This window comes from Notolepis coatsorum, assembly GCF_963971535.1.
Source record: "Notolepis coatsorum genome assembly, contig: SUPER_7_unloc_2, whole genome shotgun sequence".
NCBI lineage: Eukaryota > Metazoa > Chordata > Actinopteri > Aulopiformes > Paralepididae > Notolepis > Notolepis coatsorum.
The window spans coordinates 786,440-802,942 of record NW_028174879.1 but is presented as its reverse complement, the minus strand read 5'-3'; the positions used below and the strand labels follow the sequence as shown (position 1 = coordinate 802,942).

Sequence of the window (16,503 nt, the reverse complement as noted above, 5' to 3'; positions counted from 1 at the left end):
AGAGAAGCGTGGTGGATGACGTGTGAATGTAGAGGGAAGATCACGAAGGTTAACGGCAAAATCAAAACCGCAAGACGGGGCTGAAGATCGAGTCGCTGCAGGAGAGGACCTCGTCTGAAACACATTTTAAAAGTCAAAGCTTTTTCATCGTTAACGTTATATTTCTGCTTTCCACCTCCCAGCTTTGCTCAGCTCACGGACGGTCGTTCGCAGCCTTTTCCCTCGCTCCGCCTGGGCGGGAGTGGAACCGGCACCCAAGGGAGCCATTTCCAATTTGGACCTGTAGTTAGTGCTGCTGCGGCCGCAGCGACCGCTCTCCGGTTGGCCCAGATCCAGGTTCAGGCCCAGGTTGCCCTGCAGCAGCTCAGTGCTCTAGCAACCATAACCGCTGGCAACCAGCAGCGTCACGGCAACGGGTTGACAACAGTTTTATCTTCTCACCTGGCCCTCCTGAACCTCCTCGCTACGCGACCGGCACCTGTTGCAGGTATAACCGCGGTAACAAAGGACAAACGGCATCCGACTATGGCACAATATCCCTCAAGCAACATGTATCACCACCACTCCCAGCCTCAGGGGCAACAACACTTCCCCAACAGGCCTGGGCCCCCTCACCACCAACAACACCAGCAACAGGGCTTCCAATTCGCCCCTCTCAATCAGCTGCCTGACGAGCTGGAGTCAGCCCTGGGTATCAGGGGCTCCAGGGACATCGACCACCGCTTCACCGCGCCTGGTATCTCTAGGCATTCTTCGGAACCAGAAAGCTACTCCAGCATGGCACCGCTCACCTTTGACAACCAGCCGGGCCACCAGCAAGGTATGGACTGGTCCAACTACCAGCAGCCTACTAAACCGTTTGCTGGCCCGAGCCCACAGTCCCATCACCAGGGACCTCCTCCTCAGCAGCACAGAGGAGCAGGCATGCCAGGCTGGAAGTCTCCTCAGCAGCATCAGGGCTCTCACGGTGGTGTTGTGGACCTCCAGGGGTTATACACCCCAGAGAGTGCCGGCAGCATCCTGGCCAGCTTTGGACTCTCCAATGAGGATCTGGAAGTGCTGAGTCACTACCCGGACGACCAGCTGACCCCGGACACCATACCCTTCATCCTTCGGGACATCCAGATCAACAAATCAAACGTCTCCTCGTCCTACTCTGAACCACACGGCACACGCAACATGCCCGCGTCCCGCTCCTCAGCGGGACACTCGCGCTCGCCGGACGTCCCCAGCCTCCTCGCCGTGACTCAGACGGCGGGGAACATTATCGACTACGGTCACGCCAGCCGGGCGGCGGCAGAGGACTGCAGCGCCGCCAGAGAGACTTTCAAACGTGAGCGGCTGCCCGCTAAGAGGACGGTTAACATGTACCCGCCGGCCTCTCCGTCAGGTCCTAAACGCAAACCGGACGGAGCGCCCGGGAGGCGGCAGGTTCGTCTGGAACCCATGGAGGCGGAGCGGCACGGAGACATGGACTACCGCACGATGGGCGCAGACGCTCACAAGACCAAGCGGTCGCCGGGCAGGGAGTTCAGACCTCGTCACGACCGGGACTACCGGCGGTCGCGGGACGGGCTAAAACCTGTGCACTCGTCTCAAACCAGACATCCTCCCTCCTCTTCTTCGTCTGCGTCAAAGCCACACGGTGGCCCCAGGAGGGTGCCCATGCCCACCCCCACCATGATCAGTGATTTCTCAGCGGATCCTCCCAAGGTGTATCCCCACACCTGCTCCCTGTGCCACGTGCTGTGTGATCAGCATAAGGTGAGTCCAATGAGTCCTCCGTCCTGGTATCCAGGGGTCTCCCTAAGCCAGGCACCGGTCACCGTGTGGGAGGAACGTTTCCTAATTGGGATTTGAGTTAACCGAAAATGGCATTTGTTGGCCTTTGCCATTGAAAACAATGGGTCTAAATAGCTTGTTAGCTTACAGCGAGCAATACTCCATTTGGTTTCAATGACAAATGCTAGCGATGCTAGTGTTCTGTTTTTATGGCGGCTTGAGGACATGCAGAAACGTTCCTCCCACAGTAAGAGTCTGGAAGAAAAATAACTAAAGTTCAACATGTCATGGCCTCTTAAAACATGCCATGGCCTCTTAAAACATGTCATGGCCTCTTAAAACATGTCATGGCCTCCTTAAAAGGCCACCAGGGCCACAGCAGAGCAAAGGGACGTATTGGACCTTGTGTCACTGAAGCTGTTTGGACCTGGTTGTCGAGGTCCAGATGCAGGCGCAGCATCAGTGAAAGAAGGTACAGTGTCGGACACTTTTCTAAGACTGCACTTTGTTCAGTGGCCAAATACTTCAATTGACAAATTAACTAAGCATCCTTGTATATATTCATTACTATTTGACAACTAAGAAGAGAGCTGAGCTGCTTCAGCTAAAGATGTGTGATACCAGCCTGTTATTTATCATCTAAGTAGGAACTAACTGACTGAGAACCAACATCACTGATCTAAGAACAGTTCCTACGCTGGTAAAGGAACACACCCACATTATGGGACATGCTCTTAACATCTTCTCCACAGTCAGACAAGAAGATGGATACCAATGACCTCTCAGCGTTCAGTAGAAAACTATCCGGCTGCAAGCTAGCCTAGCGTAGCACAATTGAATGGAAGTGAAATGGTGCTAAGCTAGGCCAGGCTAGCTTTCTACTCACCGTGAGGAAATTTGCATCCATCTTCTTGTCTGACTCTGGAGAAGATGGTAAGAGCATTTCCCTTAATGTTCATGGGGATCACTGTGATGTGTTGACTGTTGGGATGTTTTTCACCAGGCTTCTGTATTGTAACTTCAATTACTGAAGAGAAGGTGTTGCTGTCATTCCTCGACAACATTTGCTGGGTTACTGCCAAACCGCTACGTTGGGTACTGGGTACTGCTAGCTGTAAACCAGCTTGTCAGCCTGCAGTTAGTAATGGTCATTGATTTAAATGCTACAATGCTCATTTAAAAATTGGTTTTAAAATTAGCTGAAGAACCAATCATAGAGTTCCAACGTCCCGCCCACCACCACAGGGAACTGATGGACAGGAAGTATGTTGAGACCATGGGATATTTGCATACAAGACGACAACATTTGTATGTTTTTGTTCTTTAAATTGTTGACACACAGCAGAGCCATTAAATAATAGATATAAATAAAACAATACATTGTTTTCTGTGTAAATCCTTCATGTGTCCAGCCTGCTTCCTGTCATCCCGGTGGGGGGCGGGACTCTGGTTGTCATGTGACAAATGACTAAATGACAACGGACTAAAATTGGAACATTAAGAGAACAGTCGTCTGACTCGTAAAGCTGAGCCAACGTCTCCAAACCAAACCTTGTCTAAATGCAGAGAAGAAGTATTCTAATTCAATGTTTAAAAATGAGCTCAGAATAACTTTATTCACAAATCTCTTGAGTGAGTTTACTGGACCTGGTATAACCTGGAGAGTGCTCTACGATAACGCACTTAAAATAGAATTGTCTTCAGATCCAAGTGTTGCCTACAAATATACAGTGTCACAGTAGAAGAAGTCAAATGTACATGTGATGATTTAAAATGTTGAGCCCCATCCTTTATGATGTCACAATTAAACCTTTAAATAACAACCTTCTGGGCATCATTCCCATGTTTGGGTTCCTAAAGGCTGGTCAGAATTGGGTAAGAGGTGTTGGAGGGTAACTTCTGACCAGCAGTTGTTTGTCAATGGGAGTTCCTTAAAGCCCACATAAAAACAGCATGACGTTCATTCCAGACTTGCACATTATCAGATATTGTTCTGGTTGCTACTTATTGATTAGGCTTCATAATATTTCTTAAAGGGAGAAACAGTCACATTTTGAAGTTAAGTCTGAAATTGGTCTTCCCGGCCACTTGACACATTATTACAAAGCAAATCCTATATACAGTAGCCTACTTACATGAACAATGACCTGTTGGCATTAGTAGCATTACTCATACAAGCGCATTGGTACCGTTAGCCACAAGCGACTAGTTGGCGATAGTGTTTTATGTGGTACTAGCTGCAAAGTAGCTAGCTAGCTTGCGGTGAACAGTATCCCTTTAGTTGTTGAAGTTACCCCAATAAAGTGGCAACTGCCCAATAAAGGACATTATTTATTATGGAATATTAACATTAACTCTGGAATATTCCTCTACAGTTTGTGGATCTATTATTGAATTGTCCTTCCTGATCCAAGAGAGTTTAAATCTGCACTATAACCTTTTAATGCTCCTGTAGTCTAATCTTAAGTCCTTATTTAGAGTTGGGCTGAATAAGAGAAAAGCCTGGGCTCGACCCAGACAAGCCCTTCTACCTGGGTATGATCCAGACAAGCTGCCTGGGTATGATCCAGACAAGCCCTTCTTCCTGGGTATGATCCAGACAAGCCCTTCTACCTGGCTATGATCCAGACAAGCCCTTCTACCTGGGTATGATCCAGACAAGCTGCCTGGGTATTATCCAGACAAGCCCTTCTTCCTGGGTATGATCCAGACAAGCTGCCTGGGTATGATCCAGACAAGCTGCCTGGGTATGATCCAGACAAGCTGCCTGGGTATGATCCAGACAAGCCCTTCTACCTGGCTATTATCCAGACAAGCTGCCTGGGTATGATCCAGACAAGCCCTTCTGCCTGGGTATGATCCAGACAAGCTGCCTGGGTATGATCCAGACAAGCCCTTCTGCCTGGGTATGATCCAGACAAGCCCTTCCTGGGTATGATCCAGACAAGCCCTTCCTGGGTATGATCCAGACAAGCCCTTCCTGGGTATGATCCAGACAAGCTGCCTGGGTATGATCCAGACAAGCTGCCTGGGTATGATCCAGACAAGCCCTTCTTCCTGGTTATGATCCATATAAGCCCTTCTTCCTGGGTATGATCCATATAAGCCCTTCTTCCTGGGTATGATCCATATAAGCCCTTCTACCTGGGTATGATCCATATAAGCCCTTCTTCCTGGGTATGATCCATATAAGCCCTTCTTCCTGGGTATGATCCATATAAGCCCTTCTTCCTGGGTATGATCCATATAAGCTCTTCTACCTGGGTATGATCCAGACAAGCTGCCTGGGTATGATCCATATAAGCCCTTATACCTGGGTATGATCCAGACAAGCCCTTCTACCTGGGTATGATCCAGACAAGCTGCCTGGGTATGATCCATATAAGCCCTTCTACCTGGGTATGATCCATATAAGCCCTTCTTCCTGGACTCGACCAGTGTCTCCAAATCTTCCATGCAAACTATACTGCTTTTTCTCGTTTTTTCACAAATGTTACATAGCGTAGCTTTAAACATCTGCACAAATCAAAAGAATAAACCAAAACTTAAAGAAAACAAGGAGAAATTCATTTTCTGCCAGTAATGTGTAGTCAGCCATGTGCTACGGAAGGGCTGCGTGTCCAGAAGACAGTGGGAGGAGACGCACGGAGACATCTGCTGTCTGCCCAGGAGACACACGGAGATATCTGCTGTCTGCCCAGGAGACGCATGGAGATATCTGCTGTCTGCCCAGGAGACGCACGGAGACATCTGCTGTCTGCCCAGGAGACTCACGGAGATATCTGCTGTCTGCCCAGGAGACGCATGGAGACATCTGCTGTCTGCCCAGGAGACGCACGGAGATATCTGCTGTCTGCCCAGGAGACGCATGGAGACATCTGCTGTCTGCCCAGGAGACTCATGGAGATATCTGCTGTCTGCCCAGGAGACTCACGGAGACATCTGCTGTCTGCACAGGAGACGCACAGAGATATCTGCTGTCTGCCCAGGAGACTCATGGAGATATCTGCTGTCTGCCCATGAGACTCATGGAGATATCTGCTGTCTGCCCAGGATACTCATGGAGATATCTGCTGTCTGCCCAGGAGACTCATGGAGATATCTGCTGTCTGCCCAGGAGACTCACGGAGATATCTGCTGTCTGCCCAGGAGACTCACGGAGACATCTGCTGTCTGCCCAGGAGACGCACAGAGATATCTGCTGTCTGCCCAGGAGACTCATGGAGATATCTGCTGTCTGCCCAGGAGACTCATGGAGACATCTGCTGTCTGCCCAGGAGACTCATGGAGATATCTGCTGTCTGCCCAGGAGACTCATGGAGATATCTGCTGTCTGCCCAGTAGACTAGTGGAGATATCTGCTGTCTGCCCAGGAGACTCACAGAGATATCTGCTGTCTGCCCTGGAGACTCATGGAGATATCTGCTGTCTGCCCAGGAGACTCACGGAGATATCTGCTGTCTGCCCAGGAGACTCATGGAGATATCGGCTGTCTGCCCAGGAGACTCATGGAGACATCTGCTGTCTGCCCAGGAGACGCACGGAGATATCTGCTGTCTGCCCAGGAGACTCATGGAGATATCTGCTGTCTGCCCAGGAGACTCATGGAGATATCTGCTGTCTGCCCAGAAGACTCACAGAGACATCTGCTGTCTGCCCAGGAGACTCACTGAGATATCTGCTGTCTGCCCAGGAGACGCACAGAGATATCTGCTGTCTGCCCAGGAGACTCACGGAGATATCTGCTGTCTGCCCAGGAGACGCACAGAGATATCTGCTGTCTGCCCAGGAGACTTGTGGAGATATCTGCTGTCTGCCCAGGAGACTCATGGAGACATCTGCTGTCTGCCCAGGAGACGCACGGAGATATCTGCTGTCTGCCCAGGAGACTCGTGGAGATATCTGCTGTCTGCCCAGGAGACGCACGGTGATATCTGCTGTCTGCCCAGGAGACTCGTGGAGATATCTGCTGTCTGCCCAGGAGACTCATGGAGATATCTGCTGTCTGCCCAGGAGACTCGTAGAGATATCTGCTGTCTGCCCAGGAGACTCACGGAGATATCTGCTGTCTGCCCAGGAGACTCGTGGAGATATCTGCTGTCTGCCCAGGAGACTCGTGGAGATATCTGCTGTCTGCCCAGGAGACTCACGGAGATATCGGCTGTCTGCCCAGGAGACGCACAGAGATATCTGCTGTCTGCCCAGGAGACTCGTGGAGATATCTGCTGTCTGCCCAGGAGACGCACGGTGATATCTGCTGTCTGCCCAGGAGACTCATGGAGATATCTGCTGTCTGCCCAGGAGACTCACGGAGATATCTGCTGTCTGCCCAGAAGACTCACAGAGACATCTGCTGTCTGCCCAGGAGACTCACAGAGATATCTGCTGTCTGCCCAGGGACAGGGTTAGATCTGCTGTCTGCCCAGGGACAGGGTTAGATCTGCTGTCTGCCCAGGGACAGGGTTAGATCTGCTGTCTGCCCAGGGACAGGGTTAGATCTGCTGTCTGCCCAGGGACAGGGTTAGATCTGCTGTCTGCCCAGGGTCAGGGTTAGATCTGCTGTCTGCCCAGGGTCAGGGTTAGATCTGCTGTCTGCCCAGGAGACCCAGGAGAATAATGTTGTTTCACGTGATCCACGTTTCTGAATCCTCTGAACTGAATGGAGTTCCTCAAACAGACGTGTTGATAAACGGGCGCATCACCTTCTGCAGAAAAAACATCAAGAGAAAACTGTTTAAGCTTCTTTTAAAGGTGCTATAGATGACGTATTTATGTGAGTAATCATTTTAAAAAATACACCCAGAGATTTTAGAAAGGTGTGGAATAAAAGTATTGGTTTTCCCCCAATAGAAATATTGATTAATGAATTGATCATTTAACCTCTTGAGCCCTAGCCCTATTTTCTGAAAATCCGCCTAAAAATACATACCTAAGTAAATGGAAGATTGCTCCACTTCTACAAGGTCTCTAGGGACATCTATGGACCTCAGGGAATGTATTCCCAGTGTCAGAAATACTGTCTGTTACTAGGCTTGAGTAAATTGTAATGCACCAAAGGAGAATATCAATAAAAAAAAATTATATATATTTGACAGTGAATAACACCATGCTAAAGATGACCAGACATGAAATCATTCTTCATCACGTGTACAAAAAATCTAAGCAAATGAATAAAGGGAAGATGATTAAACGGAAGGTTTTGTAGATCGAGTACTGAATTCTGCCATCCGGACACATGCAATTTGAAATATTATTATAGAATATAGAATATCAGGCCTATAAATGATGGATCGGGCCAAATCTCCTCTTTACAATGGCAGAGTTCAATCTGGATTTAGTATCACCAGGCGTGCAGGAAGAACCGTGAATGAAATCTACTGTAAGTACAGTTACTTCTTTATTATGTAGATTTCTCCGGCATTTTTCATCAGATTGTAACACCGTTTTTGCTAGACATTCACAGAAATGTAGAGAAACTAACTGTTCTAATTTATGCCAATAGCCTTCAGGCTTGTGGTAGATAATCCTGAAAAAATAAGATTAACAAAAAAGTTATTCCACAAGTCATTTGATTGACAGGAGCTGGCTAGAGCTGGGTAGTGTCGTTTTTCGAAATTCCAACGCCATTGAAAGCCCTGGGTCTCCTCTCCTCATAGGACTACAAACAAAATGGCGGTGTGCATTTCCAAGCGTCTATATTCGCCGGTTTCCGAATACATTTCCAAAACTCATATTTCACTAATAACACTTTTGCCTATTGGTAAACAAACATATTGCTGAAAATATACACTGACTGCTGTTTTGACAGGGTTAGGGTCTTTACTCTTGGCTACATTTGAAAGAAAAACGCAACATTAATTCATACAGTCTGTAGAGATGGATTCATGGCGTGATGTCATTCTGGGTTCGGTACCGGACCCATCGGGCTCAAGAGGTTAAAGATTTGGTTGTTTACATGTTGCATGCATGTATCCACTCCCTACTTCCCATTTCCCCACATGGAATGCACCTGATTGGATAAATTAGATGCTGGTGCTCTAGTGTGACATCTAGTCGCTGAATGTTATCTATAACATCTTTTTAAAGCATCTTTTAATACTGAAATATGAATCCTACATCAAAGGAATGTGAGGCTAAAGAGCTGACTGTCAGAGTTTCATTACATTTGTTATTGGCCTCTGTAGAATCATCACTGTCCCAAAACCTGAATCACTGATACATCACTCTATGTAGATGATGTGCTCTTCGTCCTCTGTGATTGTGACGTCTTCCTGCTCCCTGTTGTTGTTCTTTCAGGACTGGAGCGAACACATCAACACTGTGGAACACACTGCCGCCTGCAGGGACCTGCGCAACAAGTGAGGACCACCTTCAGTAACTCGTGTGAACTTAGAGCCACTTCTTTTGTCTTGCTACGCCATGGCCCTGGAAGTACCGTGAAGCCAATTCATGCCAAAAACAACACGAATAGCATTTTAACCTGTTTTTAAACATCCAAAATACACCTTTCTCTATCCATGGAAAGTTCTTCCTGAACAACCAACCGGGTGCTTCTCGGGTCTTGAAAGGTTACCTCCTTTATAGTCCATACTAACAACCTTTATAGTCCATACTAACAACCTTTATAGTCCATACTAACAACCTTTATAGTCCATACTAACAACTAGTCCATACTAACAACCTTTATAGTCCATACTAACAACCTTTATAGTCCATACTAACAACCTGTTCACACAATCACCCATTACCTTTAGGCCAACTGTTCATGTCAGGATGTAATGATGTTTTAACAGTTTATTTGTCTCCCATGTGTGCGTGTATAAAGGTATCCAGACTGGAAACCTAATCGACCAAAGTGAGTTTGACTTCAGTTTCCAAAGCAATTCTTTGTTTTTTTATGCATCAGGCTCTTCCTCTGTGTTTTACTGCATTCGCTCGTCATCTCATCTCACATTTGTTCCTCCCCTTCTTCCTGCCATTCCTTCCGACCAATCCCCAGGGGCGAGAACTCTCCCGTCCATGATGAGCGTAAGCCGCGGCGGCCCCGGGAGCGCTCTCCGTCCCGCTCCGTGTCACACTCGCTGTCCAGGACTCCCACGCCCCCCTTGAAGCGCAAGCCCGCCTCCTGCTCTCTACACCAACACCTCTCTGGTAGGTGCCCCCTACACCAACACCACTCTGGTAGGTGCCCCCTACACCAACACCACTCTGGTAGGTGCTCTCTACACCAACACCTCTCTGGTAGGTGCCCTCTACACCAACACCTCTCTGGTAGGTGCCCTCTACACCAACACCACTCTGGTAGGTGCTCTCTACACCAACACCTCTCTGGTAGGTGCCCTCTACACCAACACCTCTCTGGTAGGTGCCCTCTACACCAACACCTCTCTGGTAGGTGCTCTCTACACCAACACCACTCTGGTAGGTGCCCTCTACACCAACACCACTCTGGTAGGTGCCCTCTACACCAACACCACTCTGGTAGGTGCTCTCTACACCAACACCACTCTGGTAGGTGCCCCCTACACCAACACCTCTCTGGTAGGTGCCCCCTACACCAACACCACTCTGGTAGGTGCCCTCTACACCAACACCTCTCTGGTAGGTGCCCCCTACACCAACACCTCTCTGGTAGGTGCCCCCTACACCAACACCACTCTGGTAGGTGCCCTCTACACCAACACCTCTCTGGTAGGTGCCCCCTACACCAACACCACTCTGGTAGGTGCCCCCTACACCAACACCACTCTGGTAGGTGCCCTCTACACCAACACCTCTCTGGTAGGTGCCCCCTACACCAACACCACTCTGGTAGGTGCCCTCTACACCAACACCTCTCTGGTAGGTGCTCTCTACACCAACACCTCTCTGGTAGGTGCCCTCTACACCAACACCACTCTGGTAGGTGCCCTCTACACCAACACCACTGTGGTAGGTGCTCTCTACACCAACACCACTCTGGTAGGTGCTCTCTACACCAACACCACTCTGGTAGGTGCCCTCTACACCAACACCTCTCTGGTAGGTGCCCTCTACACCAACACCTCTCTGGTAGGTGCTCTCTACACCAACGCCACTCTGGTAGGTGCCCTCTACACCAACACCTCTCTGGTAGGTGCTCTCTACACCAACACCACTCTGGTAGGTGCTCTCTACACCAACACCTCTCTGGTAGGTGCCCTCTACACCAACACCACTCTGGTAGGTGCCCCCTACACCAACACCACTCTGGTAGGTGCTCTCTACACCAACACCTCTCTGGTAGGTGCTCTCTACACCAACACCACTCTGGTAGGTGCCCTCTACACCAACACCTCTCTGGTAGGTGCCCTCTACACCAACACCTCTCTGGTAGGTGCCCTCTACACCAACACCTCTCTGGTAGGTGCCCCCTACACCAACACCACTCTGGTAGGTGCTCTCTACACCAATACCTCTCTGGTAGGTGCTCTCTACACCAACACCTCTCTGGTAGGTGCTCTCTACACCAACACCACTCTGGTAGGTGCTCTCTACACCAACACCTCTCTGGTAGGTGCTCTCTACACCAACACCACTCTGGTAGGTGCTCTCTACACCAACACCACTCTGGTAGGTGCTCTCTACACCAACACCACTCTGGTAGGTGCTCTCTACACCTGCCAATTCGGCAAAACTATTTCAGCCGTCATAAATCAAATCAAATAAAATGTATCTGTAAGGCCCGACAACACACGTTAATGTCCCCATGGGCCGGACACGTCTTCTTTAAACAAGTCAAGAAGAAACATCACAATAAGTCAAGAACAAAACAAGAACACCATAAAGTCCAAAAAATTTCAAATAAACAAAATAAAATAAATGCAACACTCCCAGACGTACCCCACGCGAAGGTAAGGAAAAACTCACTAAAACCTAGCAATAGGAAAAAATGCACCACAGGCAATGTGGAGGAGAGAAACCTTAGAAGGGCCGTTCAAGGGGGGATCTCCCTTCTTAGACGTCATGCTTTCATATGTTTCTGCTGCTTACTGACACTGAGTTGACCTGAAGCACCTGTTCTCCTCCCCCCCCCCCCCCCCCCCCCCCAGGTGTGTCAGCAGGAGGTCACGGACCCGGTGCTCTGAAGCGGTACCACGGCGCTCTACACCATGCGAGGCCCTTTGCCAGGCCCGGGGCCAAGTCCACCAAGCCGGGCAGCGCCTGGGCCGCCGCCACCGGCAAGGAGAGGGACACGGTGGGTCGACGTACTCTGTTACAACACTTAAGTACTGTTTTGGGGGGATTTGTACTTTACTCAAGTATTATTAGGTTTGTATACTTGTACTTTTACTCAATTACATTTCAGAGGGAAAAAAACATACTTTTTTCTCCTTACATTTAAAATGCAGACCTACAACGTACAAATCTCACAGGTCCAACTATTTTAATGAGTATATTTGTTTCTCTGGCCGAACTATAACGTTAACGTTATTAATCCTGCGGCCGCGCTTTTTTTTTACTTTAAAAACAGCCAATCAAATCCCCATCGATGGAAGATTAACCCGCCCACACCCGTGCTGATTGGTCCTTGTGCAAGACTAGAAAGCGGGGATCTTTGATTAAATACCTGCTATCAGAAGAATAGACAGTCATAAAAAAAGTGTTTACTTTAAATCTTTAGTACTTAAGTACATTTAAAAGTAGAAACTTTTTGACTTTTACTCAAGTGTGTTTTTAGCCAGATACTCTGACTTTTACTTGAGTACGAATTTGAGACGGTACCCCTACTTTCAAGTATAATTTCTGGGTCCATCCCTCTGGTCTAGGATCAGCTTTTCCTCCCCAAGTCCTAACCTTAACCCTTAGTGTGTCGGGGAGATAACTGAGCCCAGACTGCAGAGTGTGGTGTCATGGTCCTGACCTTAACCCTTAGTGTGTCGGGGAGATAACTGAGCCCAGACTGCAGAGTGTGGTGTCATGGTCCTGACCTTAACCCTTAGTGTGTCGGGGAGATAACTGAGCCCAGACTGCAGAGTGTGGTGTCATGGTCCTGACCTTAACCCTTAGTGTGTCGGGGAGATCACTGAGCCCAGACTGCAGAGTGTGGTGTCATGGTCCTGACCTTAACCCTTAGTGTGTCAGGGAGATAACTGAGCCCAGACTGCAGAGTGTGGTGTCATGGTCCTGACCTTAACCCTTAGTGTGTCGGGGAGATAACTGAGCCCAGACTGCAGAGTGTGGTGTCATGGTCCTGACCTTAACCCTTAGTGTGTCGGGGAGATAACTGAGCCCAGACTGCAGAGTGTGGTGTCATGGTCCTGACCTTAACCCTTAGTGTGTCGGGGAGATAACTGAGCCCAGACTGCAGAGTGTGGTGTCATGGTCCTGACCTTAACCCTTAGTGTGTCGGGGAGATCACTGAGCCCAGACTGCAGAGTGTGGCCTCAGCCAGTCGGCTTCCAGTCGGCAAACACCTGCAAAGCTAATGCTAACTATTTCACGTATGTGAATGGAAAATGCAAAAAATCTAACCGACTCCACCAAACTACCCCCCCCCCCCCCTCCTGTCCCGTCTCCAAACTACCCCCCCCCCCCTCCTGTCCCGTCTCCAAACTACCCCCCCCCCCCCCCCCCCCCCCCCCCCCGTCTCTTCTATATGTCCAGTCTGCCAAACCTCCACCGGCGAAGGAGAAGTATCTTCTTCCTTTCGCATCTCGCCTGCTCTATCTGACGGGCATCCCCGCGGACGCCACGGAGCAGGAAGTCACAGACCTGGTCGGGTCCTTCGGCAAGATCAACAACCTGGTGCTGCTGCCCGGCCGCGAGGAGCAGGGACAGAAGGTACAGCTCCCCTGGTGACGGGGCACTTTAAACCAGGCTGGGTACACCTGGTGACGGGGCACTTTAAACCAGGCTGGGTACACCTGGTGACGGGGCACTTTAAACCAGGCTGGGTACACCTGGTGACGGGGCACTTTAAACCAGGCTGGGTACACCTGGTGACGGGGCACTTTAAACCAGGCTGGGTACACCTGGTGACGGGGCACTTTAAACCAGGCTGGGTACACCTGGTGATGAGGCACTTTAAACCAGGCTGGGTACACCTGGTGACGGGGCACTTTAAACCAGGCTGGGTACACCTGGTGACGGGGCACTTTAAACCAGGCTGGGTACACCTGGTGACGGGGCACTTTAAACCAGGCTGGGTACACCTGGTGACGGGGCACTTTAAACCAGGCTGGGTACACCTGGTGACGGGGCACTTTAAACCAGGCTGGGTACACCTGGTGACGGGGCACTTTAAACCAGGCTGGGTACACCTGGTGATGAGGCACTTTAAACCAGGCTGGGTACACCTGGTGACGGGGCACTTTAAACCAGGCTGGGTACACCTGGTGACGGGGCACTTTAAACCAGGCTGGGTACACCTGGTGACGGGGCACTTTAAACCAGGCTGGGTACACCTGGTGACGGGGCACTTTAAACCAGGCTGGGTACAGTGACGGGGCACTTTAAACCAGGCTGGGTACACCTGGTGACGGGGCACTTTAAACCAGGCTGGGTACACCTGGTGACGGGGCACTTTAAACCAGGCTGGGTAGTGGGTACACCTGGTGATGAGGCACTTTAAACCAGGCTGGGTACACCTGGTGACGGGGCACTTTAAACCAGGCTGGGTACACCTGGTGACGGGGCACTTTAAACCAGGCTGGGTACACCTGGTGACAAGGCACTTTAAACCAGGCTGGGTACACCTGGTGACGGGGCACTTTAAACCAGGCTGGGTACACCTGGTGACGGGGCACTTTAAACCAGGCTGGGTACACCTGGTGACGGGGCACTTTAAACCAGGCTGGGTACACCTGGTGACGGGGCACTTTAAACCAGGCTGGGTACACCTGGTGATGAGGCACTTTAAACCAGGCTGGGTACACCTGGTGATGGGGCACTTTAAACCAGGCTGGGTACACCTGGTGATGAGGCACTTTAAACCAGGCTGGGTACACCTGGTGATGGGGCACTTTAAACCAGGCTGGGTACACCTGGTGATGAGGCACTTTAAACCAGGCTGGGTAGTGGGTACACCTGGTGATGAGGCACTTTAAACCAGGCTGGGTACACCTGGTGACGGGGCACTTTAAACCAGGCTGGGTAGTGGGTACACCTGGTGACGGGGCACTTTAAACCAGGCTGGGTACACCTGGTGACGGGGCACTTTAAACCAGGCTGGGTACACCTGGTGACGGGGCACTTTAAACCAGGCTGGGTACACCTGGTGATGAGGCACTTTAAACCAGGCTGGGTACACCTGGTGACGGGGCACTTTAAACCAGGCTGGGTAGTGGGTACACCTGGTGATGGGGCACTTTAAACCAGGCTGGGTACACCTGGTGACGGGGCACTTTAAACCAGGCTGGGTAGTGGGTACACCTGGTGATGGGGCACTTTAAACCAGGCTGGGTACACCTGGTGATGAGGCACTTTAAACCAGGCTGGGTACACCTGGTGACGGGGCACTTTAAACCAGGCTTGGTACACTCGCCTTAGGCTGCGGTTACACTAGGGCCAGTTTCGTTTTCAGTTTCAGTTTCAGTTTTGTTTTTCAGAACGCTACGTAATCGCAGGCAAGTTAGACATTGTTTTGTCTCCTGACCACAGAGTGATGTATATACATGTAGTACAATGCCAAAGCAGTAGGTGGCGATGTAGTTCAAACATGAAGGCCATTTTCAACCAATCAGAAAGTTTGAACGAGTCACTCCACATCCTGCTCAAAATCTCAGAAAAGCCACCATCTTTATACCTCGCATGAGCCTTTTTTGCTACATGGCATTTATTTTTCAGCAAGAAATAAAGTCCAATAAACAAAAACGGATACATTCACTGTGTGTTCTGCCTCATTTGTTGATGATTTGTTGATGAAACAAAACTAACATCAACACAATTGACCACCAAGAGCGGAGTTTAGTCTCCCAAAAAGGTCGCCGATTTTGTTAGCTTACGTGCTAACGTGATTGGGATATGCCATTATAACAGTATAGCATTGTGGCTAGCAGCGTAGTAACGTTAATGCTAGCAGAATAAATGGATGTAAACGTTATTTAACAGATTGCAGAATGGGTACAATACAATACGGCTCAATACAAAACAATTGTTGAGGGAATGCAGACTGTTGTAGTTTGGACTGGGCTCCTTATAACAATAACTTGACAACACATGGTAGCCGCAGCTACTTGGGACAGCTCTGCTGTAAACACTGCAAATAACCGTGCAGGTCTCTACTGCGCATGGGCGTTGGGCAGAACGGCTCCGTATCCGGCTCGCGCAAATTACATGGCACCATTGTCGGCGAGTTTCCAAAACGAAAACACGTTTTGAGCGTTGCCACTAGGAAAACGCGTTTTCCTGCCAAAACTGCGTTTCTTTTTAACTTGGACATGCAAACGTAATCATTCGAAAATAGAACGTTGCTGTTTTAACCCAGTGTAACCATGGCCTTAATACAGACCTCTCTTTATTTTCTATCTCTCTGGGCTGGCTCTGCCCCCCCTCTCTCTCTCTCCTCTCTCTCTCTCCTCTCTCTCTCTCCCTCTCCCCCCCCCCCCCCCCTTCCTCTCTAGGCATCAGTGTGTATGGTGAGGTCTGAACATGCCAAGGATTTAGCCGATGCCACCAGCCTGGCCATCAGAGACCAGCAGATCACTGCTTCCCTGTATGTAGCAGCGAAGGTACAAAACATTTTAAAACATTTTAATACAG

General features: G+C 49.7%; 1 protein-coding gene across 1 annotated transcript in view; it reads left to right on the top strand.

Moving 5' to 3' along the window:
- The first annotated feature begins 662 nt into the window (after positions 1 to 662).
- The window catches only part of LOC311232734 (uncharacterized protein), a 117,219-nt gene continuing 101,378 nt past the window's right edge, over positions 663 to 16,503 (top strand). Inside the window, exons 1-7 of the mRNA XM_084338315.1 lie at positions 663 to 1,764; positions 9,079 to 9,140; positions 9,608 to 9,637; positions 9,782 to 9,933; positions 11,853 to 11,998; positions 13,408 to 13,584; positions 16,365 to 16,472. Of these exons, the coding sequence (XP_084194441.1) occupies positions 778 to 1,764; positions 9,079 to 9,140; positions 9,608 to 9,637; positions 9,782 to 9,933; positions 11,853 to 11,998; positions 13,408 to 13,584; positions 16,365 to 16,472 (1,662 nt within the window). The 5' untranslated portion in view covers positions 663 to 777. The remainder of the gene's footprint in view (positions 1,765 to 9,078; positions 9,141 to 9,607; positions 9,638 to 9,781; positions 9,934 to 11,852; positions 11,999 to 13,407; positions 13,585 to 16,364; positions 16,473 to 16,503) is intronic.